This window comes from Delphinus delphis, chromosome 9 (assembly GCF_949987515.2).
Source record: "Delphinus delphis chromosome 9, mDelDel1.2, whole genome shotgun sequence".
Classification (NCBI taxonomy): domain Eukaryota; kingdom Metazoa; phylum Chordata; class Mammalia; order Artiodactyla; family Delphinidae; genus Delphinus; species Delphinus delphis.
In genome coordinates, this window is record NC_082691.1 from 10,762,726 (window position 1) to 10,790,123 (window position 27,398).

The following is a 27,398-nucleotide window of genomic DNA, read 5'->3' on the forward strand; positions in this document are numbered from 1 at the left end:
GGCCTGCGCAGGCCAGGGCGGCGGGCCGGGCGGCGGGTCGGGCGGGGGCGGGGCTGGGAGGGAGGGCGGGTTGGGGGCGACCTGAGCTCCCCGCCCCCTTCACACCTTTCCAAACGCGGCGTCTGCAGAGTCACCCGCGTTTCCTCTTCGCTCTCCGCCGGGGCGGGGCGGAGGAGGCGGGTCCAGAAAGAGGGCGGGCCCAGGAGGAGGGGTGGGACGGGGCGGGGCCTAGAAGAGGGCGGGGCCTACGGAGGTGACCCGGTGTCAACCGGCCACTTCTGGGAGGGGTCTTGTAAGGAAAACCACGCGGAACCAAACAAGTCGCTTTCCTCGCTGTTCTACCCTCTTCCCAGAGGGCGGCCCTGTTGAAGCATTCTTAAAGTCATTCGAGTTCTAGCCAGATGAAGCAACCTCTGATCAGTTGGCATCTTCATATGCTATTAGCAGCCTTTATTTGCAACTATTTTCTACCCTTCCTTTAGGAAGACCACGTTCTCCCGATTACCCACAATTTTTTTATTGTGGTAAAATACAATATCAAAGTTTACCATCTTAACCAGTTTTAAGTGTACAGTGGCATTGAGCACATTTCCCACTGTTGTGTATCCATCACCACCATCCATCTCCATAGCTTTTTCATCTCCTAAAACTGACACTCTGTACTCATCAAACAATAATTCCTCATCCCCCTCCCACCCACAATTTTACTTTCTGTCTCTGAATTTGACTACTCTAGGGACCCGTTAGGAGTGGAATCATACAATATTTGTTTGTGACTGGCATATGCCCTGAAGTTTCATCCCTGTTGCAGCTGGCATAATTTCCTTCCTTTTGAAGGCTGACTAATATTTCATTGTGTGTGTATACCACATTTCGTTTATCCATTCCTCTATCAATGGATGTTTCACAATTAACTGTTTTTTAAATTTTTATTTATTTGGCTGCGCCGCGTCTTAGTTGTGGCATATGGGGTCTTTGTTGTGCCGTGCGGGAACTTTAGTTGTGGCATGTGGGATCTAGTTCCCTGACCAGGGATCCAACCCGGCCTCCTGCATTGGGAGTGCAGAACCTTAGTTACCACCAGGGAAGTCCCACAATTAACTTTTTTTTTTAAACAATTCTTCATTTATTTATTTATTTATTTATTTTTATTTAATTTGGCGGCGTTGGGTCTTTGTTGCTGAGCGGGGGCTTTCTCTAGTTGCGGCCAGTGGGGGCTTCTCTTGTTGCGGAGCATGGGCTCCAGGCACGTAAGCTTCAGTAGTTGTGGTATGCGGGCTCCGTAGTTGTGGCTTGTCCCACAATTAACTTTTAATATTGCTGAAATTACTTCCCTCAAGGTTATCTGAACCCTGTGCTCTGTATCCTTTGAGAACCATTACTTCATTGAACAAATATGGCCGGCCTGCTGTGTGCCAGTCACTGGTCTGTGCTCTGAACGCCCCAGTGACCACGTTTGAAAGTCCTCTCTGGCCCCACTAGAAGGGACAAAGAGAAGGAAATGACTCACCAGGTAACAATGTTTCCATCAGGGCAAGGGTTAGGAAGAAAAATAAAGCAAGACCGGAGGATGGGAATGCTGGGAAATGGGAGGGGGGAATTCTCTAGAGAGCTGGCCCCGAGAAGAGAGAGCGTGAAGGGGGAGGCAGACCCCATGGAACCTGACCGTCTTCTGCCTCCAAGAGGCTGTGAGTTTGGGGGAGTTGCAGGCAGGTTCCTGGAAGAGGCCAGAAGTGGCCACACCAGGGTGCTGCCTTTGAACTCTGCAGGCAGCTCTGTTACCTCCTCCCAATGCCACTGGGAGATGCTGTTTGGTGCTCACTCCCATCTTTGATTATGTGGATTGTTAGAAGAGTCTCCCTTAGGGGACTTCGCTGGAGGTCCAGTGGTTAAGACTCTGCTCTTCTGGGACTTCCCTGTGGCGCAGTGGTTAGAATCTGCCTGACAATGCAGGGGACATGGATTCGATCCCTGGGCCGGGAAGATCCGCGGAGCAACTCACCCCGTGCGCCACAGCTACTGAGCCTGCGCTCTAGAGCCCATGTGCCACAACTACTGAGCCCACGTACCACAACGACTGAAGCCCGCGCACCTAGAGCCCATGCTCTGCAACAAGAGAAGCCACTGCAATGAGAAGCCCGCACACCGCAATGAAGAGTAGCTCCTGCTGGCCGCAACTAGAGAAAGCCTGCATGTAGCAATGAAGACCCAATGCAGCCAAAAAAAAATAACAAATAAATAAATAAATATAAAAGACTCTGCTCTTCCACTGCAGGGGTCGCAGGTTCAATCCCTGGTCAGGGAACTAAGATCCTGAAAGCCATGCAGCCAAAAAAAAAAAAAAAAAAAAAAGTCTCCCTTATTTACTGGAAAAAAATCTGCCTCCCTAAAATCTCCCTTCTACAACTGTATAAAATGAGAATCCTCATTTTGGTATTTGACAGCTCTTCAGGTATTAGAAGAAACTTACTCCCTTGGAATCTGCTGTTGGAAGACAAACACGCCCAGTTCTTTAAGTGTTAACAGCCACAGGATTTCCAGACCCCATACAGATTGACCACTCTCCTTCAAATGCACGACAGTTAGACAGTATCCTTTTAAAAGTGACACTGAGGGACATACCCTGTGGTCCAGTGGTAAAGAATCCACCTTCCAGGACTTCCCTGGTGGTCCAGTGGCTAAGACTCCGTGCTCCCAATGCAGGGGGCCTGGGTTCGATCCCTGGTCAGGGAACTAGATCCCACATGCTGCAACTAAGAGTTCGCATGCCGCAACTAAGACCCGGCACAGCCAAATAAATACATAAATTAAATTAAAAAAAAAAAGAATCCACCTTCCAATGCAGGGGACGCAGGTTGGAACCCTGGTCGGGGAGCTAAGATCCCACGTGCCATGAGGCAACTAAGCCGGCGTGCCACAACTACTGAGCCCAAGCACTCTGGAGCCCGCCCGTTACAACTAGAGAGAGAAAAACCCACACGCCACAAGTAGAGAGAAGCCCACACACCACAACGAAGAGCCCACATGCTACAACGAAAGAGCCCTCATGCTGCAATGAAGGTCCCGCGTGCCGCAACTAAGACCTAATGCAGCTAAAAATAATTTTAAAAAGTAAAAATTAAAAAAAAAAAAGTGACACCAAGAACGGGACACAATATTCTAAATGTGGCCCGCCTAGCACAGCATGGGGGCTTCTGTGGGTCTGCTCTTTCCTGCAGTTAATGTGGCCTAAACCAGAATTTGGTTTTTAACCAGGACCTTCAGTTATTATGAATGGCTCTTAAGCACAATAATTTGACGTGATCTTGGCTTGCAAAACTAACTTTTAAAAGAAAAAACTGCTACTTTTTTTGCAACATATTGTAATTGTAGAGAATACAGAAAAATGTTCATAACAAATCAAAACCTTCCACTGTCCAAATGTTGAGAGAGGGCTTCCCTGGTGGCGCAGTGGTTGGGGGTCCGCCTGCCGATGCGGGGGACGCGGGTTCATGCCCCGGTCCAGGAAGATCCCACATGCTGCGGTGCAGCTGGGCCCGTGAGCCATGGCCGCTGGGCCTGCGCGTCCGGAGCCTGTTCTCTGCGGCGGGAGGGGCCGCAGCGTTGGAAGGCCCGCGTACCGCAAAAAACCCCACAAATGTTGAGACAGAATCCTTGTTATTTTGGTCTATTTTATCTCTGATGGTTCTCTCTGCATATCTGTGTGGTTTGGAGATTATAGCCTTTATGTGGTTTTGCATCCTTATTTTTTCACTCTATTAACAAACATTTCCCTTCTTATTATCATTATCTGTGATCGTCATAAAATAAACGCTGCAAAGATTTATATAAAAGGATGCTTGCTGTGGCATTATCGATGATACTGAAAAATTAGACACAAGCTGTATTCATTCATTCAACAAACTTTTGTTGAGCTTCTATTTGCCAGACACTGTTCTCAGTGCAGGAAATGTGGCAGCTAGTAAAACAGACAAAAATCCCACTGTTGTGGAGCATTCATTAGTAAGCCAATAGTTCAATTCTCCTAGGTAATAGTTTAGTAAAACACCCCCATAGGCTGGAATTTATGCAGCACCCAAAATCATGTTTTTGAAATATTTAAAGGTATGAGAGGGACTTCCCTGGCGGTCCGGTGGTTAAGACTCCACACTTCCACTGCAGGGGGCATGGGTTCTATCCCTGGTCGGGGAACTAAGATCCCACATGCCTTGGGATCATGGCCGAAAGAAAGAAAGAAAGAAAAGAAAGAAAGAAGGAAAGAAGGAAAGAAAGAAAGAAAGAAAGAAAGAAAGAAAGAAAGAAAGAAAGAAAGAAAGAAAGAAAGAAAGAAAGAAAGAAAAGAAAAGAAAAATAGGATACAAAGTTGTATGATGCTAGCTGGTAAAAAACATTTATGGAGCAGACAATCTTCCACAAGCCACTAATCATTATGAGTAGAGATAGGTACCTTTACAATAAAGACATGGATCAGACACTACCTTAACCAAGTCAGCATCACCAAGTGTGGGACCAGCTGACATCCTATGCCCTTGGTGTGATGCTCAGTGTTGACACAGAAAACTGCATTCGGAAGTTCCAGCCAGAAAGGTTCAACCTGAATCGAATCATGAGAAATTCTCGACTGCCTTTCCTTTGTTTCTGCATTCATTCACTCCCGTAATTAGTAACTGTTTGAATCTGCCCTTTGGAACTCAGGGAAGGTCTAGGAGGCTGAAGCCTTTTTCCTATAAATAAGAAACGGGGGACATGCAAAGGCTTTTGTACCCTAGAGGGCCCCACAGGGTCCTGCTCTATTTCAAGGACACCAGAAAGACCAAGAAGTAAATGCAGTGCCATGATCCTTGATTGGACTCTGGATGGAGGAAAAAGACATTATTGGGGGGGCTTCCCTGGTGGTGCAGTGGTTAAGAATCCACTTGCTAATGCAGGGGACGTGGGTTCAAGCCCTGGTCTGGCAAGATCCCACATGCGGCAGAGCAACTAAGCCCGTGCGCCACAACTACTGAACCTGTGCTCTAAACCCCGCGAGCCACAACTACTGGAGCCTGCGCACCTAGAGCCCGTGCTCCACAACAAGAGAAGCCACCGCAACGAGAAGCCTGCGCACCGCAACGAAGAGTAGCCCCTGCTCTCTGCAACTAGAGAAAGCCCGTGCGCAGCAACGAAGACCCAACACAGCCAAAAATAAATAAATAAATAAATTTTTAAAAAGAGAGAAAAAGGTAAAAAAAAAAAAAGACATTATTGGGACACTTAGGGAAATTTGAATAAGGGCCAGAGATGAGATAATAGCATTGAATGGATGTGAAATTCCCCGAGAGTGATGGCTGCATTGTGGGCTTGGAAAATGCCTTTCTTCTCAGGAGACTGTCAAGGAGAAGTATTTAAGGTGAAGGGTCATGAGGTCAGCAACTAAGCTCACATGATTAAACCAAAACAACTAAGTGTGTGTAGATAGAAATAAAGGAATGTGTCAAATTAGATTTCCCAGCGTTAGCTGGGAAAAAAGTATTTTTAAAGGCATTAAAAAATGATAGGAAGGAATGAGCCAAACTGTAAGGATGGATGCATTATTTGTAGATTTGGTAAAAACTATTTAAAATTCTTTAAAATACTCTTGATGACTGCCTAATTTATTTGATAGGTGCTTCATGATTTTCCTTATAGGCAATAGGAAACTGAAACCAATCAAGCAGGGTAGAGTACCAATATCGTGGTTGTTTTTTGTTTGTTTGTTTTTGTTTTTTTGCGGTACGCGGGCCTCTCACTGTTGTGGCCTCTCGCATTGCGGAGCACAGGCTCCGGACGCACAGGCTCAGCGGCCATGGCTCACGGGCCCAGTCGCTCCGCAGCATGTGGGATCTTCCCGGACCGGGGCATGAACCCTCGTCCCCTGCATTGGCAGGCGGACTCTCAACCACTGCGCCCCCAGGGAAGCCCCAATACCGTGTTTTGAGAGTTCTGACTCATCGGGTGAGGGGGGACCACAGCCACGAGATATGTCAGACTCTCCACGTAAGCAGATAGGTTAGGGTGTCCCAGAGAAAGAGAACCAGGCATGGCTTTCTTGACATAAGAGAAGACGTTTTTAGCCTAAGCCATTTTGTGATCTAAGCCAGACCAGAATGCTTGGTCTTGAACAGGTCTTAGTAATGAAAAATCTTAAGGATAGTGAGGGACTGTAGGGACAAGGGAGAAGCAATCAAGAAACAATAGTTCAGGGCTTCCCTGGTGGCGCAGTGGTTGAGAGTCCGCCTGCCGATGCAGGGGACACGGGTTCGTGCCCCGGTCCGGGAAGATCCCACATGCCGCGGAGCGGCTTGGCCCGTGAGCCATGGCCGCTGAGCCTGCGCGTCCGGAGCCTGTGCTCCGCAACGGGAGAGGTCACAACAGTGAGAGGCCCGCGTACCGCAAAAAAAAAAAAAAAAAAAAGAAACAATAGTTCAGTGATAAAAAACAGAGTCCTAGTTCCTCCTCAAGGAATATATATGTGGGGCTACATCCCACAGGCCTACGAGGCCTGTACCTGTTCAGCTTCCAGACCTGAGAAAGAGCCCAGAGTCAGCCACAGAGACATCAATGGTTTAATGGATGGGGGAGCTTACAGTTCTAGAGCAAGGTCCTGGAGCGACTCCCCCCTGGGCGTGCTGGACTTGGCGGAAGTCGACGCTCTGGAGGTGGGGGGGGGGGGGGGGGCGGGGGAGGTTGCCAGTTATAGGGGGAATTGATGAGTCAGATTGGCTCATCGGTTACCAGGGAAACCAACAGAGGGGCACGCCCCTCACCGCCCCTTTGATAAGAAGAATCATTAGCTGGGGTTTGGAGCAAGTAGGAAGGTCAGTCCTGTGAGCAGCATGTAGGTGAAGCAGGCACTGGTCGAGCAGGGGATGGACAGAGAGCAAGAGAACAGCCACCTTGAGTGGCCTGACCGTACACAGTTTCTCCCCGAAGAGCAAACCTGGGGAAGTTTTAAGCTAAGAGTACATGCATGTTCATGTAGCAGCTTGGGTATTGGAGAGAGTCCAAGTTTTACTTGATTGAAGTCACGAGGGTCAGAAGACGTCAACATCATCATTAACCTTAGGTTCCTGTTGATCTAGTGGTTGAGCACCTGAGGGGGGCTTAAATTCTGCAAAATGGCTCAAGAAAGTGCTTCAGGCCAGTCTTTACCAAAGAAGCAGAACTGGGAGTCTGGATAACAGGTGATTTGTTATCTTTGCTATTGTTACTTCTCTTGCCTGATAACAGTTTGATCTTTTTTTCCCTTAAGATCATTATTACTGAGAACTGTTTAAGGGCAAACTCTTAAATGTTCTCATCACAAGAAAAAAAAAAAAGGAAACGTGTTGACATACGTGAACTAGACTTATTGTAGTGACCATTTCACAATATATACAAATATTGAATCATCATGCCGTCAATTTTATTGGATTATGGTTGATTTACAATGCTGTGTTAGTTTCAGGTGTACAGCGAAGAGATTCAGTTATACACATACATATACTCATTCTTTTTCAGATTCTTTTGTCATATAGGTTATCACAGAACGTTGAGTAGAGTTCCCTGTGCTATACAGTAGGTCCTTGTTGGTTTCCAATCGTTATGTTGTACACTTGAAACTAATATGTTATATGTCAAATATATCAATTAAAAAAAGGGTCAAGAGGGAGTTGAGGTCCTGGGGGGAGGTGATGGGGCTGCGGGGAAGGGGTCTGCCCTGGTGGGAGTGAGGCCCTGGGGGAGGCGAGGGCGTGGGGGAGGGTAGACTACAGTGCAAGGGTTAAGTCCTGGGGGTGAGGCCGCGCGGGGAGGGGCAGAGCAGCCCTGGTGGAGGGGACCTGGACCCCATTCCTTTCAGCTGGGTGTGGCAGCTGGGACTCCCAGGGGACAAGAGCTGGGGGAAATCTGAGAGGTGTGGTTAGCTTTGTAGTCCGGTCCCAGGTGAATACTACCCTACCGGGCAGCTCACTGCCCCACCTAATTGAGGGCAGAAATAGGTTTGACACTGATTCCAACTCCACTTCCAATGGAGATAAAATCACCCCAGTGGGTGGACACTTGACACATCAAGGGTGAACTATGCATAAGGCCTCAGCCCCACCTGTGCCTCACCCCGAGCCCCTCCTCTCCCCCCAGCACTCCCCAGGCCCACCTGTCCTGGGGGCCGCTCCCGGGAACAGGGACATGGCAGGCTGACCCTCTTCCTACACTTTCACAGGTGCAGCTGTCAGATGGGCCTTTTTTTTTTTTTTGGCAGTACGCAGGCCTCTGATGTGGCCTCTCCCCTTGCGGAGCACAGGCTCTGCACGCCCAGGCTCAGCGGCCATGGCTCACGGGCCCAGCCGCTCCGCGGCATGTGGGATCTTCCTGGACTGGGGCACGAACCCGTGTCCCCTGCATCGGCAGGTGGACTCTCAACCACTGCGCCACCAGGGAAGCCCAGATGGGCCTTTAATATCCAGAAAGGCCAGGAATCCACATCAAGTGGCCCAGGCACTCTCGTGCACACACACACACACACACACACACACACACACACGCACGTGCACACACTGACATGCCCACACATGCATGCTCTCACACACTGGTCCAGGTCCTCTGGAAGTCTAAGCATATAGGCTGCTGTCCTAGACTGTGAGGCTTCTTCCTTCTCACCATTGCTCTTTTCGTTTTAGGAAAGGGGCAACTGAGAACCATAGCAGAACAGAGCTGACCAGAGAAGCGTTTGTCTGGCGGGTGGCCCAGCGTGGCCTGATTGCCCCTCATCTGCAGACCCACGCAGAGCTGTAGGAGTGGGAGAGACCCAAGTCCCTCGCCCTGTCCCTTGCCTCGGCTCCTGCAGATGGGCCAGTGGTGGTGGCTCCTGGGAGCCCTGGACTCCCTCAGGTACCCCACCAGGAAGTGCCCAGACCCCCTTGGGCTCTTGGCTCCCCTGTACCCACCGACCAGATTAGAAGCAGCAAGAGGTGAGGGCGAACTTCCATCTCATGTCTCACCCCGATGTGCTCTGCCTCGGGGTAAGAGCGGAACCCTAACTCACCACACAGAGTGCAGGATGGGGACAGCTGCCCCCTTAGAGCACCAGAATTCTCTCCAGGGAAAGGGGCTCCTGACTCCTTTTTTGCCTATTAGCTCTAATCTGCCTGGCTGACCGCATCAGACACGGGGACAGGGTGCTGGTTTTGCAGCACACACAGGAGCACAGGGGCAGGTGACAGCTTTTCCCCTGCCACTGCCTGCCCAAGGCATGCCAGGCCCGGAAGACTCTCGGGCAAGCCACAGGACAAAATGAAGAGATTCTGAAAAGCCTTCAAGGACAAGGGACCCGGGTGTGGCCCCAAGGATGGGGTGAACGGCAGGGGGCCCCACTGCTGGAGGGTACCCCCATGTCCACACCCAGGCCTTTCCCTGAGCTCTTTTTCAGTGCCGGGACCTCTCCAACCCCCAGAAAACCAAGGCTGGCGTCCTGTGGGCTGAAGGCAGTGGGGCTCTTGTCAAGAGGGGACACGGCCTCATAAGGGCTCAGCTGGCACGGCCGGCTCCCCTCCAGAGGTCCAATGAGCTGCTTGGGCTCCTGGAGACTGCTAGCAACGTCCCAGGGCGAGCCCACCACCCACGCTGGCTGAAGCACAGACTGCAGAGTACTTTTTTAGGTGGAGTGTTGGGGGACCTGGGAGCAGGGGACACTCAGAAACCAGGGTGTGTCCAACACAGTCTGCCACAATGATGACAGCGAGGCCAGGCCGGAGGGAGGAGGCGGCGCCGCCACCCCTGTGCTGCCCCGCAGGCACGCAGGCCCTGCAGCGAGGAGGGGCTGCTTCCCAGGCAGGGCGGAGCAGAAAGAATGACACCACACAGGCCCAAGGATAACTTAGTTTATGGGTCAAGCCAAATGCAATGCAAAGTTGTTTTCGTTATTTTTTTTTTTAACCAAAATAAATAAATCAGATCTGTCCCTGTGACAGGTCAGGGGAGCTGGCCCCCGGCCTAGTGCTGCCCCTCACTCCTGGCCCTCCTCTCCCCTTCGGACCAGCTTTGGCACAGCAGAGAGAAGGATGCTTCGGAGTCTCCATCGTGTAGAAGGAAAGAGGAAAGGAGGTGGAACTGGAGGTTAAGGGAGGGCAGGACCCAGATGAGCAGCCTGCGCCTGCGCCCGAGAGCCCCGAGTGGCGCTTCCCGCCACGCACACCCCACGGGCCCGGGTGCCACCCAGCTCCAGGCGGGTGGAGTGTGCATGGCCCCTGTGCACGGCCCGGGACCCTCTCGAGGGGAGGAAGTGGACGCTGAGGAGAGCGGACCTGCCCTCTCTGTGCAGGTCAGTCTTGGGCCGTCTCCCACCAGCCAGCCCGCGTCAGTGCCCTCTGCTCACTGCGCGGCGAGGGTCCTCACAGAGCCCTCCCACCCCACAAAGCCTCTGACCGTGGTGGCTCCCCTGAGGGGTCTGGGCTCAGCCTGAGGAGAGGAAGCCACCCTGCTGGGTGACAGGGACCGCCAGCACAAGGGTGTGCCACATGAGGCGGGCCCTGGGGGTGATCCGGGGGTGAGGGCAGATGTGACCCTCCCAGGACTCCTGCGGGGGCTGCCTCTCCTCCCCCCCGCTCTCCACTGCCTCCATGAAGGCTGCTCAGCTGGACAGAAGTCACAGAGCCTGGGGAGCACCTGGCCTGGGGGCAGCCGAGCACGTGGGGGAGCGGCTTAATTCCTAAGTGAGCAAGGAGGGGGTGTGTGTGGTGCAGGGACGGGCAGAGGCGCGGGCAGCGCGGAGCACTATTCTGTAGTGGAGAAGCAAGGGGCGGTCGTGAGGCGGAGCCCAGGCAGCATCTATGAGAACTTCTTGAAGGCGTCCAGGTCAAAGGCCGTGTCCAGGAGGCGCTGCAGCTCCGTGAGGTGGGTCTTCTTGTTGCCGGTGGCTGGAGCCGCTGCTGGGTCCCGGCCGGCGTACCTGAGGGGAGCGACAGTGCGCGGTGATGGCGAAGGCCCCCGAGGGGTCCGGGCCCCCTTGCCCTCCCCGGGCCCCAGCCGACTGCCCGCGACCTTACCACACAGGCTTGGCGCGGTTGATGGTGGTCCGCAGCCTGGGCTTCACATAGTCATAGTAGCCTTGGTTCTTGTGCTCCTCCTGGCACCAGGCCAGCTCGGCGCTGGGGTACTTCTGCACCTCCTGCAGCAGGAGGTCGAAGGGGAAGGGCGACAGCTGGGGAGAGAGAGAGGAGCTCCTGTCAGGAGAAGGTGCTCAGAGTACTGGGCGAGGCTGGTGTCCTAGAGGGGCTGGCATCCCAGGTGAGGAGCTCAGTGACCCCTGAAGGATGTTCTGGAAACTCTGGGAAAGCTCTGGGGTCCAGACACCCAGAGGAGGAATGCCAGGACCGGCCTGGGCACCAGCTGCCCTCACCTGCTCGATCCTCGTGATGGCCACTTGCTCTGCCATGTCCCGTGCTTTGCGCTCTCGGGTAAGATCATAGTACACTTTGCCGGTACAGAAGAGAAGTCTCTTGACGTTTTCTGGGTTTTGGGCTGCAGGGCCATCTTCTGGGATCACCCGCTGGAAGTGGGTACCTACAAGAGAATCCCCACAGCTGGGGGTCTGCTCAGGACTTGGCTGAGGGTGTCCAGGGCCCTCCCTCCACGAGGTGGGGCTGTGCCACAACTGACACCAGAACATTTAGTTTCTGAGGGTTAGGGCTCTCCCCCACTCGCCAGCCTGTGATGCCCTTGCATTAATCCACACTGAGAGAGCCTAACAGGCACAGCAGGCAAGGCCAGCCTTGAGGAGCAAGGGACATCAGTTCATTCTTCAGAACGACCTACCTCAGACTTCAGGGACAACTAGGTCTAGAAGACCATCCCATGACCACTCTGCTCAGACTCCTCATAAGTTTACAAATACTAAAACTTGCCACACTGGAAACTAGAGCAAATACTCAGATGCTCACGGCCGGGACCATTCCCCTGCGAACAAGGCCGACTTCAGGAAGCTGCATTCAAAATAAGGGGTTCCCTTAATGGCACAAAAGCAACACACAACATGCTCACATTCACGTACACACGCAAATGCTAGGATTAGAAGGAAACTACCTTCACATGAGAAAGGCCAGATATGAGAGACCCACCGCAAACATCATACTCAATGGTGAAAGACTGAAAGCATTTTCCTAAGACACAAACAAGGCAAGGATGTCCGTTCTCACCACTTGTATTCAGCGTAACACTGGAATTTCTAGCCAGAGCAATTGGGGGGGGGAAAAAAAAAAGAACTAAGAAGTATCTAAATTGGAAAGGAACAAATAAAATTATCTGTTTGTTTTACATGTAGAAAACCCTAAAGATTCCACATACAAAAAAACCCTGTTAGAACTAATAAATGAATTCAGCAAAGTTACAGGATAGAAAATCAACACTCAGAATTCAGTTGTACTTCTATGAACAATCCAAAAGTTAAGAAAAAAAAATCCTGTTAAAAACAGCATCAAATAAATAAAATTACTTAGGAATAAACTTAACCAAGAAAATGAAAGACTTGTACACTGAAAACTATAGAACATCACTGAGAGAAATTAAAGAAGATACCAATAAATGGGAAGTCCTCCATGTTCATGGATCGGGAGACTTAATATTGCCATGATGTTAATATTATCAAAGCAATCTACAGATTCAACGCAATCCTTATCAAAATCCCAATGACAGGGACTTCCCTGGTGGTGCAGTGGTTAAGAATCCGCCTGCCAATGCAGGGGACGTGGGTTCGAGCCCTGGTCTGGGAAGATCCCACATGCTGTGGAGCAACTAAGCCCGTGAGCCACAACTACTGAGCCCGCGTGCTGCAACTACGGAAGCCCATGCTCTTAGAGCCCGTGCTCCGCAACAAGAGAAGCCACCGCAATGAGAAGCCTGCTCAGCACGACGAAGAGTAGCCCCCGCTCGCCGCAATTAGAGAAAGCCCGTGTGCAGCAACAAAGACCCAACACAGCCTAAATAAATAATACGTCTTAAAAAAAAAATCCCAATGACATTTTTTCAGAAATAGAAAAGTCCACCTTAAAATTCATGGAATCCCAAAGGACCCTGAATAGCCAAAACTATCTTGAAAAAAGAAAAACAAAGCTGGAGGACTCATGCTTCCTGATTTCAAAACTTACTACAAAGCTACAAGATCAAAGTGGTACTGGCATAAAGACATATATAGACCAATGGAAGACAACAGAGGGACCAGAAATGAACCTTCACGTATATGGTCAAATGATTTTGACAAGGGAACCAAGACTATTCAATGGGGAAAGGAGAGTCTCTTCAACAAATGGTGCTGGGAAAACTGGATATCCACATGCAAAGGAAGCTGTACCCTTACACCATACACACACAATAACTCAAAATGGATTAAAGACTAAACACAAGACTGAAATTATAAAACTTAGAAGAAAACATGCGGAGATTGGTTCAAGATGGAAGAGTAGAAGGTAGTGCGCTCACTCCCTCTTGTGAGAGCACCAGAATCACAACTAACTGCTGAACAATCATCGACAGGAAGACACTGGAACTCACCAAAAAAGATAGCCCATATCCAAGGACAAAGGAGAAGCCGCAAAGAGATGGCAGGAGGGGCGCAATCACAATAAAATCAAATCCCACAACCGCTGGGTGGGTGACTCACAAACTGGAGAACAATTATACCACAGAAGTCCATCCACTGGAGTGAAGGTTCTGAGACCCACATCAGGCTTCCCAACCTGGGGGTCCGGCAACGGGAGGAGGAATTCCTAGAGAATCAGACTTTGAAGGCTAGTGGGATTTGACTGCAGGACTTCGACAGGACTGGGGGAAACAGAGACTCCACTCTTGGAGGGCACACACAAAGTAGTGTGTGCATCAGGACCCAGGGGAAGGAGCAGTGACCCCTAGGAGACTGAACCAGACCTACCTGCTACTGTTGGAGGGTCTCCTGCAGAGGCAGGATGTGGCTGTGGCTCACCGTGGGGACAAAAAAACTGGCAGAAGAAGTTCTGGGAAGTACTCCTTGGCGCCATTAGCCCCACCAAAGGGCCAGTAGGCTCCAGTGCTGGGTCACCTCAGGCCAAACAACCAACACGGAGGGAACCCAGCCCCACCCATCAGCAGACAAGCGGATTAAAGTTTCACTGAGTTCTGCCCACCAGAGCAACACCCAGCTCTACCCACCACCAGTCCCTCCCATCAGGAAACTTGCACAAGCCTCTTAAGTAGCCTCATCCACCAGAGGGCAGACAGCAGAAGCAAGAAGAACTACAATCCTGCAGCCTGTGGAAGGAAAACCACATTCACAGAAAGACAGACAAAATGAAAAGGCAGAGGACTTTGTACCAGATGAAGGAACAAGATAAAATCCAAGAAAAACAAATAAATGAACTGGAGATAGGCAACCTTGCAGAAAAAGAATTCAGAATAATGATAGTAAAGATGATCCAGGACCTCGAGAAAGAATGGAGGCAAAGATTGAGAAGATACAAGAACTGTTTAACAAAGACCTAGAAGAATTAAAGAACAAAGACCTAGAAGAATTAAAGAACAAACAAAAGGAGATGAACAATACAATAACTGAAATGAAAAATACACTAGAAGGAATCAATAGCAGAATAACTGAGGCAGAAGAACGGATAAGTGACCTGGAAGACAGAATGGTGGAATTCACTGCCGTGGAACAGAATAAAGAAAAAAGAATGAAAAGAAATGAAGACAGCCTAAGAGACCTCTGGGACATCACTAAACACAACAACATTCACATTATAGGGGTCCCAGAAGGAGAAGAGAGAGAGAAAGGACCTGAGAAAATATTTGAAGAAATTATAGTCAAAAACTTCCCTAACATGGGAACGGAAATAGCCACCCAAGTCCAAGAAGCACAGAGAGGCCCAGGCAGGATAAACCCAAGGAGAAACACGTCGAGACACATAGTAATCAAACTGACAAAAATTAAAGACAAAGAAAAATTATTGAAAGCAACAAGGGAAAACGAAAAAAAACATACAAGGGAACTCCCATAAGGTTAACAGCTGATTTCTCAGCAGACACTCTACAAGCCAGAAGGGAGTGGTATGATATATTTAAAGTGATGAAGGGGAAGAACTTACAACCAAGATTACTCTACCCGGCAAGGATCTCATTCAGATTCGATGGAGAAATCAAAAGCTTTACAGACAAGCAAAAGCTGTGAGAATTCAGCACCAACAAACCAGCTCTACAACAAATGCTAAAGGAACTTCTCTAAGTGGGAAACACAGGACAAGAAAAGGGCCTACAAAAATAAACCCATAACAAGAAAATGGTAATAGGAACATACATATCGATAATTACCTTACACATGAATGGATTAAATACTCCAACCAAAAGACACAGGCTTTTAGACATATGCTGTGTAAAAGAGACCCACTTCAGACCTAGGGACACATACAGACTGAAAGTGAGGGGATGGAAAAAGATATTCCATGCAAAGGTAAATCAAAGAAAGCCAAAGTAGCAATACTCATATCAGATAAAATAGACTTTAAAATAAAGAATGTTACAAGAGACAAGGAAGGACACTACATAATGATCAAGGGATCAATCCAAGAAGAAGATACAACAATTATAAATATATAAGCACCCAACATAGGAGCACCTCAATACATAAGGCAACTGCTAACAGCTATAAAAGAGGAAATAGACAGTAACACAATAATAGTGGGGGACTTTCACTTACGCCAATGGAAAGATCATCCACACAGAAAATTAATAAGGAAACACAAGCTTTAAATGACACAGTAGACCAGATAGACTTAATTGATATTTATAGGACATTCCATCCAAAAACAGCAGATTACACTTTCTTCTCAAGTGCACATGGAACATTCTCCAGGACAGATCACATCTTGGGTCACAAATCAAGCCTCAGTAAATTTAGGAAAACTGAAATCATATCAAGCATCTTTTCCAGCCACAATGCTATGAGGTTAGAAATCAATTACAGGGAAAAAAATGTAAAAAGCACAAACACATGGAGGCTAAACAATACATTATTAAATAACCAAGAGATCACTGAAGAAATCAAAGAGGAAATCAAAAAATACCTAGAGACAAATTACAATGAAAACATGACGATCCAAAACCTATGGGATGCAGCAAAAGCAGTTCTGAGAGGAACGTTTATAGCTATACAAGCCTCCTCAAGAAACAAGAAAAACCTCAAATAAACAATCTAACCTTACACCTAAAGGAACTAGAGAAAGAAGAACAAACAAAACCCAAAGTTAGTAGAAGGAAAGAAATCATAAAGATCAGAGCAGAAATAAATGAAATAGAAACAAAGAAAACAATAGCAAAGATCAATAAAACTAAAAGCTGGTTCTTTGAGAAGATAAACAAAATTGATAAACCATTAGCCAGACTCATCAAGAAAAAGAGGGGGAGGACTCAAATCAATAAAATTAGAAATGAAAAAGGAGAATTTACAACGGACACCGCAGAAATACAAAGCATCCTAAGAGACTACTACAAGCAACTCTATGCCAATAAAATGGACAATCTGGAAGAAATGGACAAACTCTTAGAAAGGTATAACCTTCCAAGACTGAACCAGGAAGAAATAGAAAATATGAACAGACCAATCACAAGTAATGAAATTGAAACCTTGATTGAAAATCTTCCAACAAACAAAAGTCCAGGACCAGATGGCTTCACAGGTGAATTCTATCAAACACTTAGAGTAGAGCTAACACCCATCCTTCTCAAACTCTTCCAAAAAATTGCAGAGGAAGGAACACTCCCAAACTCATTCTGTGAGGCCACCATCACCCTGATACCAAAATGAGACAAATATACTACAAAAAAAGAAAATTTCAGACCAATATCACTGATGAATATAGATGCAAAAATCCTCAACAAAATACTAGCAAACAGAATCCACCAACACATTAAAAGGATCATATACCATGATCAAGTGGGATTTATCCCAGGGATGCAAGGATTCTTCAATATACACAAATCAATCAATGTGATACACCATATTAACAAATTGAAGAATAAAAACCATATGATCATCTCAATAGATGCAGAAAAAAGCTTTTGACAAAATTCAACACCCACTTATGATAAAAACTCTCCAGAAAGTGGGCATAGAGGGAACCTACCTCAACATAATAAAGACCATATACGACAAACCCACAGCTAACATCATTCTCAATGGTGAAAAACTGAAAGCATTTCCTCTAAGATCAGGAACAAGACAAGGTTGCCCACTCTCGCCACTACTATTCAACATGGTTTTGAAAGTCCTAGCCACGGCAATCAGAGAAAAAAGAGAAATAAAAGGAATCCAAATTGGAAAAGAAGAAGTAAAATTGTCACTGTTTGCAGATGATATGATACTATACATAGAGAATCCTAAAGATGCCACCAGAAAACTACTAGAGTTAATGAATTTGGTAAAGTTGCAGGATACAAAATTAATGCACAGAAATCTCTTGCATTCCTATACACTAACAAGGAAAGATCAGAAAGAGACATTAAGGAAACAATCCCATTCACCATTGCAACAAAAAGAATAAAATACCTAGGAATAAACCTACCTAAGGAGGCAAAAGACCTGTACTCAGAAACCTATAAGACACTGATGAAAGAAATCAAAGAGGACACAAAAGGATGGAGAGATATACCATGTTCTTGGATTGGAAGAATCAATATTGTGAAAATGTCCATACTACCCAAAGCAATCTACAGATTCAATGCAATCCCTATCAAATTACCAACGGCATGTTTTACAGAACTAGAAAACCTGCGGCAAAAGCTTCATGACATTGGGACTTCCCTGGTGGCACAGCGGTTAAGAATCCGCCTGCCAATGCAGGTGACAGGGGTTCGATCCCTGGTCCGGAAGATCCCACATGCAGCGGACCAACTAAGCCCATGTGCCACAACTACTGAGCCTGCGCTCTAGAGCTCGTGCGCTACAACTGTTAAGCCCACGCGCCACAACTACTGAAGCCCATGTACCTAGAGCCTGGGCTCCACAACAAGAGAAGCCACCACAATGAGAAGCCCGTGCACCACAATGAAGAGTAGCCCCCGTTCGCTGCAACTAGAGAAAGCCTGCGTGCAGCAATGAAGACCCAACGCAGCCAAAAATAAATAAATTTATTAAAAAAAAAAAGCTTCATGACATTGAATTTGGCAGTGATTTCTTAGATGTGACTCCAAAGGCACAGACAACAACAAAAAGAAGAGAAAAAGTGGACTTCATGAAAATTTAAAAATTTTGTGCATCCAAAGACAACACACAGGGACTTCCCTGGTGGTCCAGTGGTTAAGACTCCGCACTCCCAATGCAAGGGGCACGGGTTTGATCCCTGGTTGGGGAACCAGGATTCCACATGCCGTGTGGTGCAGCAAATAAACAAACAAACAAACACACAAACAGGCCTGGAAAAAAAAAGACTACACACAGATGGAAGAAAATAGTTGCAAGTCACATATCTGATAAGGCATCAATATCCAGTAAACAGAGAGAAATCTTACAACCCAACAACAAAACAAACAACCCAATTAAAAAATGGGCAAGGACTTGATTAAACATTTTTCCAAAGATAACATACAGATGGCCAATAAGCACATGAAAAGACGCTCAACATCACTGATCATTAGGTTAACAAAAATCAAAACTGCGATGAGATACTACTTCATGGTCACTAGGATGGCTATTATGAAACAAAAACAAAAACCAAGAAAACAAAAACAGAAAACAGTAGTGTTGGCAAGAATGTAGAGAAACTGGAATCCTCGTGTATTGCTGTGAACCAGTATGGAAAATGGTATGGTATGCCTGAAGAATTACCATATGACCCAGCAATCTGCTTCTTGGTATATACCCCAAAGGAATTGAAAGCAGGGTCTTGAAGAGAGATTTGTACACCCATGTTCATAGGTGTACTAAAAATTTTAGCCATAATGGCTAATAATTTTAGCCATTATCCCCAATGGCTAAAATGTGGAGGTAACCCAAGTGTCCACTGACAGATGAATAGATAAGCAAAAAGTGGTATAAAAATACAACAGAACATTATTCAGCCTTAGAAACGAAGGAAATTCTGACACCTGCTACAACATGGATGAAACTTGAGGATACTGTGCTGAGTGAAATAAGCCCGTCACATAAAGACACATGCTGTATGAGCCCACTCACATGCAGCTCCTAGAGCAGCCAAACCCACAGAGACAGAAAGCAGATGGTGGGTGCCAGGGGCTGGGGGAGGGGTGGTGATGGGGGAGTTCTTCAATGGGTGCAGAGTTTCAGTTTGGGAAGATGAAAAAAGTTCTGGGGATGGACGGGGTTGATGGTTGCACAGTGACGTGAATGTGCTTATCAATGCCACTGAGCTGAACACTTAAAAATGGCTAAGATGGTAAATTTCATATTGTGTATATTTCACCATAATAAAAAAAATGGGAAAAAACCAAAGAAGGGGTTTACCTTGACCGAAGATTAAAGGGGGCTCCATGGCTGGGAGCAAGTGGGCTCCCCTGGCCCTGTAAGCCCGGGGTTGTGTGGGGCCACTGTGTGCTGTCAGCCACCTGATGTCTGCTGTCCGGGGGGAAATCTCAGTGCTGTGGGCGTCACCTCACACCACTGAGCTGCCATGTTACGTGGCAGCCCCTACCCACCGGTGCTTCTCCTCTTTTCCTGGCGGTGAGCTGCCATCAGCCCCCCAGGAGCAGTGCCCGGGCAGCAGCGTGAACTCTAACCTCAGACTCACTTCACTGCCTCTGAAAGAGTCCTGCGGGGGTGCACCCAGGCAGGGGTCACAGACCCCAGTGGGACGCGAGACGCGAGACATGCTGTTTGACCAATTTGCACATGAGCTCTGACATCCAGGCTGTCGTGTTCAGTGGTCTTTACCCAACAACCAAAAAATGTGGCAAGGACCAGAGTGAGACTGACAAGGATAAGCCCCCCACAGAGTAGCACTCCAAATGCTCACCCCCCTCAAGCCTACCTGGAAGCATCTCGTCAAAGCTGGATCTGGCCTCAGGGTGCCGCAGCAGGGACTTGGGGGTGAAGATGATTAACTGAAACACAGCAGGACAGGCTCAGGTTCTAAGGATTCCAGAAGGAGGGCCGACAGCAAGGGGCTGCCCAGGCCTCGCCTTCAGAACAGGCATCTAATGCTGCCCTCCCAGCTCTACGGTCAGGTCAGCGGGATCCGCAGGGTAGAGGTGAAGAGAAGGAAAACAGAACGATGCGGTTTCCCCTTGTCCCCTCTCCTCCGCCCTGAGACACTGGGCATCCACTCCTCCAGGGTCTGTCCCAGCCTGCTCGGAGCCCTGGGTGCCCCCTACCCTATACCTGGGGAAGACCCCTGAGCCTTTCCTGACGTCCTTGCCTGTGGCCAGGGCTGTCCTGTCCCATGGGCCTGCCTGGCCCTGCACTGTGGCCGGCAGCAGCAGGGGGCATTCTCCCCTTGGACCCTTCACTCACACTCCTACTCACCCTTCCACACCTCACCAAGGAGACTGCTTCCTGGGGGCTCAGCTCTCCTCCAAGCTCAACGCACCATCTACGACCACCCGCCCACAAGTCCATCCTCCCATTGGGCTGGGGCCCTGGAGTTCTCAGGCCAGGCCTCTCTGAGCTGGGACACCCCCAACTGACCGGCTTCCGGAAGGGAAGGAGAATCTGGCGACGCAGCACATGGAAGAAGTTGCCAGGGGTGGAGCAGTTGACGACAACCCAGTTGCAATCGTACAGCTGATTTATGTCGAAGTTGGCTTCCTTAAGGTCCTGGAGCAAGGAGGGAAAGGGCCAGAGGCCAGGCGGCACTGAGCACCCCATCGCAGGGGGCATCAAGGCAGAGGGCCTCATGGCCGCAGCCTTAGGGTGCCACAGCTCCTCCAGAGATGCACACACAGGGGGCACTGACGAGAGCTCAGCCAGCCAGCCCCACGCTCTGAATGGGATTCTCAGTCCCATGTAATCCCTATTTCTCTGAAAACTACTGCCTGGTCTGGGACAGATACAGGTTCTACCTAAAACCAATTCTGATGTTCCTCAGAAACAGAACCCCCCAAATTTCCTTTTAGCTCTTAAAATTTCACTAGAATCACCCCAGAGTTCTTTCCTCTAAACTGTTTGCCTGAATCAAAATACAGGCGGTATCACTCCTAGAAGCTTCTGCTGTAGCTTTCAGCGCCTCTGCTTTCTACAGCAGCAGGGACGACAGGAGGCAGCCCGGCACTGTCTTTTGTGCTCTAAGAAGGCCTCTCACTTTGTGGAGACCAGCAGGCTCGGGGCCCACCTGCGACTCCCGAGAGGCACAGAGCAGTCGTGCCTTCAGAGTTGCCCACAGACGCCCAGGTGTGCCACTCACCGGCAGGACGTCTGGGTCGTCATTGCACATCTGCAGGAACCGCTCCGGCCTGGCGGAGGAATGTTCCGGACCCTGGAACCAGACACACAAGTTACAGATCAGGAGCTTCCCCCATGCTGACCGTTGCATTCAGTACATCTCTTCCTTAACCAACTTGCTCATTTTGGTCTGAAAAACACCAAACTGTCTCTTTACTGCTGGCAGTTTAATTCCTTCTCCTCCTGCACATGGAGCGTGGAGGGGGCGTTTCCACATCAGGACAGGGCCCAGCACTCCTGGTTCCTCCTGGTTTCCAAACCCGGTTCTTAAGCAAGCCCCCCACAGGGCCTGGCGGAGGAGGAGGGAAGAGAACAGGGAACACTGGAGCCTGGGAGGTCCCCGTCCGCACTGCCACTTCTCATCAGTAACGGAGCAGGACCTGCCTCTTGCCTTCCAAGGGAGGTGGGGAACACCAGCAGAGCCTGTACAGTGCCAATTTCGGGGTCAGGGTCCTAGGCAGGCCCTTCCCACGTTCTAGGTCTGCCGGGAAGGGGCGGGGGCCTCACCATGCCCTCCATGCCGTGGGGCAGCAGCAGCACGATGCCGTTCTGCCGCACCCACTTGGCTTGTCCCGGGCAGATGAACTGGTCGATGATGCACTGGGCCGTGTTGTGGAAGTCACCAAACTGGGCCTCCCAGAGGACCAGGGCGTTAGGACTGGCCATGGCAAAACCCAGCTCAAAGCCTGCAGGGCAGGAGGGAGGGAGAGAAGACCGGACAGGAGTCAGCTGGTGGGCGGGAAGGGGGCTGCAGGGAGGAGGGGAGAGTGGGGCGGAGGGGAGGAGGGGCAAGGGGTGGCAGGGGAAGCAGCGGGGAGGTGGCAGGGAGGAGGGCCTCGCAGGCTGGGGTGCTCACCCAGGACCCCGTACTCGGACAGTGAGCTGTTGCACACGGTGTAGGGGGCCTGGTTGGGCCAGAGGTGGTTCATGGGGATGCAGGTTCTCTTGTCCACATTCTGGTCGTGCAGCACGTGGTGGCGATGGCTGAGGGAGAACAGCACCGATTAGCGGCAGAAGCCAGCCCCGTGCACCGCCGGGGGAGCACAAAGCCCCGTTCTTAACAGAAGCGTCTAATCAGAGCAGGGAAAGGGTGCTTCTGGGTCTGAGCAATGGGATCTAATGATTTGCTCCTGGCAGGGATTTTCTTCTGGGAGAGGAACTCCAGAGCCCTTCCTTTCCATCTCCCATGCTTTGAAGGGCCCACAAGAGCACCGGGACCATTACCTAAAAGTGCCCCGCTCCACGTCCTGGCCGCTCAGCCGGATGTGGATGCCCTCCTTCAGGAGGGAGCCGAAAGCCATGTACTCTGCCAGAGCCCAGTCCACCGTCCTGTTCTTCACCAGCTCCCCACGGGTCTTCAGGATCCGGCTCAGCCCTGCAGAGACAGGGTGCTCACCAGCCGCCCAGCACCCCCTCTCGGGACAAGAGCTGAGCTTCCTTCGGCCCAAGCTTTTGGGAGTCCTGACTCACCGGGAGAGTGGGGAAGGGAGCTGAGTGGAGACCAGGCCAGAGCGGCCGTGACATCCCATCCCTTCCTCCACTGCTCCGCCGGCTGAGGACCTCGCCGGGGCAGGGGTGAGGCGAGGCGAGGGCTTCCCTCATCCAGCCACCGCGGCCTTGAACGAAGCAGGGACCTAAGGTGGGCGAGGACTGGTCTCATGCTGGGACACAGTTGGCACTGGACTCGGCCCAACACTTCCAAAGGTCCGGGTGGCGCCCTTACCTCCGTGAATGGTGAAGTTCTCCACAGGCACGGAGCTGGCCACGTTCCCAATGTGCGCGAGAATATCCTCCGTCAGGCCCGTGGAGGGGCAGGTCATGCTCCTGGGCTGCCCGTCCAGGGTGAAGAAGCCTAGCAGAGAAGGGGCAAGCTGACGCACAGGTGCCACTCCTCAAGGAGCCGTGGACACGCGAGATGCTGTGCAGCGGTGGCCAGGACCGAGAGCCGAAGTCAGGGGTCCGAGTCCAGAGCCCACAGGGTGTTGTGGAGCGGGGAGGGGGCTCACTGGTGGCGTTCCTCACTCACCAGGCCAGGGGGAGTCCAGCCAGTGCTTGATGTGCAAGATCTTCTCGTCCTTGGACCTGGTGAAGGCCTCCTCACAGATCTTGTCATACTTGGAGATCTCCTCCTGGAGGGTCGGGCCCGACACAGCCGTCAGGGCCGCTCTGCACAGGGCACGCCAGCCACACGGCCAGTGCGCGCCTGCACTTCCTGAGTGCAGAGTCCCTCAGACTCCACTGGCCTCCAGGCCTTCTCCTCCCAACACGCATCACCCCTGAGGTCTGTGGGAAGCTTCCGTTTTATTGTTTTCATTCCCGTAGCTGCTTCTCCACAGTTGCTGGCTGCAGATCCTGCTCTAAGTTGGAGCCCTGTCCCCGCCCACCCTCTCACCATATTCTTTCGGATGAGTTCTCATGGCTCCGAGCACAGCCCCTGAATACGAAGCCCTGCTCCATTTCTCCGTCACCCTGCACGGGCCTTCGCACTCATAACCAGCCAGAACTGACCAGGTCACAGCAGGCCCTTTACGAGCTGGATCCCTCATCAGCCTCTCGCCCTCTCACCCCTGTGCACTGGACTCCGTAAGCCAAGGAGGCCACTGCCTTGTGCCAAAGTGCTCTCAGGTCCCACCTCCCTCACCCAACTCCTCAGTAGCCTGGACTCTCCAAGAAGTTATGCACCGAAATGCTATAGTTGTAAATATTTCACGTGTTCTCACTTGGATCCTAATTACTCTGCGAAAGCGAGCATTTGCCCTGTGGTGGGCCTTCTCTATCCCTCCCTGGCTCTGGAAAGGCCCACTGGGACCAGAGCCGGGGACGCACCTCATACTCAGGCTGGTTGACCACGCCCTGCGACACCAGCACCTCGGCGTACTTCTGCAGCACGGGCTTCTGCTTGCGGATCTGCTTGTACATGAGCGGCTGTGTGAACATGGGCTCGTCCATCTCGTTGTGGCCATTGCGTCGGTAACACACCTGAACACAGCCAGGAGATGCCAGCATCACGGACCATGTTGGCTGGGACCCAGGACCCACGAGGACCTGCCCCCATTTCTCCTATGTGACACCTCAGTTTACCTCTTCTAGAATTAGGGTCCTGTCTCTCCCTCCTTCACTCGCTATAATTGCTTTGACTGTCACATGAGATGAAACGAGAGTGACCTGGGGCTATCTGGGGACAGGATTCCAACTACCTTCTTCCCCAGGTCAGGTCACCCAGGCCGAAGATGCAGGAGCCCTCAGGAGGGGCACTGAGGTGCCCTGGCTCTAGGGAGCCCTGACCCCTCTCTTCAGGACACGGGCTAAGGTCACTCACCAGGTCCACCACCACGTCCTTGTGGAAGGTGCTCCTCCACTCGGCTGCCACCTTGCACACGTACATGACTGCCTCCGGGTCATCCGCATTCACGTGGAAAATGGGGGCATTCACGACTCGGGCCACATCGGTGGGGTACGGTGAGGAGCGGGCCATACGTGGGTCGGTGGTGAAGCCGATCTGCAAGAGACAGGCAGCTTGGCCAGGGAGCTTGGGCATGCTGCTGAGCATGGGTGGGGCAGAGGTGGGGCAGGGCAGAGCAGGCCCACCCTCCAGGCCAATGGCAGGGTGGAACCAGGACAGGGGGTGGAGCCGAGGGCAGGGCAGGATAAGAGGGCAGGGCAGGAGCAGGAATGTATGTGTCTGAGGGTGAGGGTGGGGCTAACGGCAGGCAGGGTGGAGCCTGAAGGCCACTTGCTGGAGGCTACTTGGCTGCCCTTGGCCTACTCTAAGACAGTTCCCAAAGGCTATTTTTTTTTAATTGTTTTTTTTTCCTATTCTGGTAACAAAATTCATACATGTTCAACAGAGTTTGGAAGACAGTTTAATGAAAAATTAAACAAAGTCACTATATTCTACCAGGTTCAGTGTAAATATTTTGATGTTTTCCTTTCCAGATGATTTTCTTTGCATGCATACGCATGAAATATAAATATAAAATTTCAGATCCTATCATTTCTGTAGTTTTGCACTTTGGTCACTTAACATTAGCATTCTTTCTTTGAAAAGAAAATTAAAGGCCTCACCACTTAGATGTACTAAAACTTAATCATATATTCGTAATTTTATAACCTGCATTTAACATTTATTTTCATGGGGACTTCCCTGGTGGTCCAGTGGTAAAGAATCCGCCTTCCAGTGCAGGGGATGTAGGTTCGTTCCCTGGTCGGAGAACTAAGATCCCATGTGCTGCGGGGCAACTAAGCCCGCGAGCCACAACTACTGAGCTCGCGCGCCTCAGTGAGAGAGCCTGCGTGCCACAAACTACAGAGCCCACGTGCCACAACTAGAGAGAGAAAACCCACACGCCACAACTAGAGAGGAGCCCGCATGCCACAACGAAGAGCCCACATGCCACAACAAAAGATCCCGCATGCCACAGCTAAGACCTGACGCAACCAAAAAAATAAAAAGGAAAATAAAACAAATACCTAAAATTTATTTTTATGGACTACTTCAAACATATAGAAAGTATGATAATACTATAATGATCACCCATGAACTCACAAGACAAAATGAACAAATCTTAACAGTTTCAGGACTTTTTATACATTTCTGCTACAGCTGGCCCCCACACAGAGAGCACAGCCCTGAAAGTGGAGGATGTAGTTTCTACATGTTGCAATATGTATTCCATGTGTCCATAAACAATATATGTTATCTTCTTAGGCTTATTGTTCACTAAAATTTTGATATCATTCAGACTTATGGAAAAGTTGAAAGCATACAGAGAACTCCCACACAGTCTTCACTCAGATTCACCAACTGTTGCCATTTTGCCCCTTTTCTTATTCATGCTCTTTCCATTACACACGCACGCACACACACACATTTTTCCTAAACCATTTGCAGGTAAGTAGTAGACGTCCCTATTCCCTAAAACATGGACATTTCATTACCAGCCAGAGTGCAGTTCTTGGCCCAAGCAATTTAATATTACAGAATACCGTTATCTGACCCTCAGTAGACACATTCCACCAATTGTCCTAACGATACCCAGTCTTTCTTGCCTCAGTCCCATATCCAATCCAGCACATCACCCTGCATTAGTTGTCACCTCTCTCTAGTCCCCTTTAATCTTGAAGCCTTCTTGCTTTTCTTGGGTTTTCATAGCACTGACATTTTGGAAGAGTATTTCCATGTCTTTTAAACCATAGAGATATACAGTCTGTGTACCTTACATATGGTGTCATACTCTATATGCTGTGCAAATCCTTTGCAACTTGCTTTCTGTTCAATATTTATATTCATGGTTCATCCAGGTTGAAACATGTACCTCTACGTCCTGTAGTAGAGCTTAGTGAAATCTAAGTACTGAATAGTATACACCACAGTTCATTTATCCATTCTCCTGTTGTTGGACATTTAGTTGTTTCCAACTTGTGGTTAATACACTGTTACTGTACACATTCTTACAGAGGTTTTCTCCAGCAAGCACTGAGTTTCTCTGCAGTACTCCTAAGAAGGGAAAACTAAGCCACAGGGTCAGAACATTGCACCTAAATACCATCGAGTGCTCTCCAAAGTGGTTGTACCACTCACCCTCCTACTAGCAGCATGAGTAACCTGCATTTAAACTCACCATGTTGTGACCGTTTCCCCAGGATATTAAATATTTTAATGATTATATAATACTGCTTCCTACGGCTTTGCCAAGATTTATACAAAGACTCTTTGGTTTTTATAAACATTCTTTTTTTTTTTTAATTTTTCCCTGAAAAATCTTTTCTTAAAAAAATAAATTTATTTATTTATTTTTGGCTGCATCGGGTCTTCGTTGCTGTGCATGGGCTTCCTTTAGTTGCGTCGAGCAGGGGCTACTCTTCGTTGCACTGCACGGGCTTCTCATTGTGGCGGCTTCTCTTCTTGCAGAGCATGGCCTCTAGGTGCATGGGCTTCAGTAGTTGTGGCCCGTGGGCTCTAGAGCGCAGGCTCAGTAGTTGTGGCGCACGGGCT

General features: G+C 49.6%; 1 protein-coding gene across 3 annotated transcripts in view; it reads right to left on the reverse strand.

Moving 5' to 3' along the window:
* Positions 1-9,861: 9,861 nt before the first annotated feature.
* The window catches only part of OGDH (oxoglutarate dehydrogenase), a 76,682-nt gene continuing 59,145 nt past the window's right edge, over positions 9,862-27,398 (reverse strand). For all 3 annotated transcript variants that reach the window (XM_060020163.1, XM_060020162.2, XM_060020165.1), the window contains 13 exons: positions 24,723-24,902; positions 24,230-24,382; positions 23,430-23,532; positions 23,127-23,255; positions 22,628-22,778; positions 22,260-22,387; positions 21,911-22,089; positions 21,366-21,437; positions 20,651-20,779; positions 19,995-20,067; positions 11,393-11,556; positions 11,040-11,194; positions 9,862-10,942 (listed from right to left, as the gene is read on the reverse strand). In XM_060020163.1, the coding sequence (XP_059876146.1) occupies positions 10,822-10,942; positions 11,040-11,194; positions 11,393-11,556; positions 19,995-20,067; positions 20,651-20,779; positions 21,366-21,437; positions 21,911-22,089; positions 22,260-22,387; positions 22,628-22,778; positions 23,127-23,255; positions 23,430-23,532; positions 24,230-24,382; positions 24,723-24,902 (1,737 nt within the window). In that variant the 3' untranslated portion in view covers positions 9,862-10,821. The remainder of the gene's footprint in view (positions 10,943-11,039; positions 11,195-11,392; positions 11,557-19,994; positions 20,068-20,650; positions 20,780-21,365; positions 21,438-21,910; positions 22,090-22,259; positions 22,388-22,627; positions 22,779-23,126; positions 23,256-23,429; positions 23,533-24,229; positions 24,383-24,722; positions 24,903-27,398) is intronic.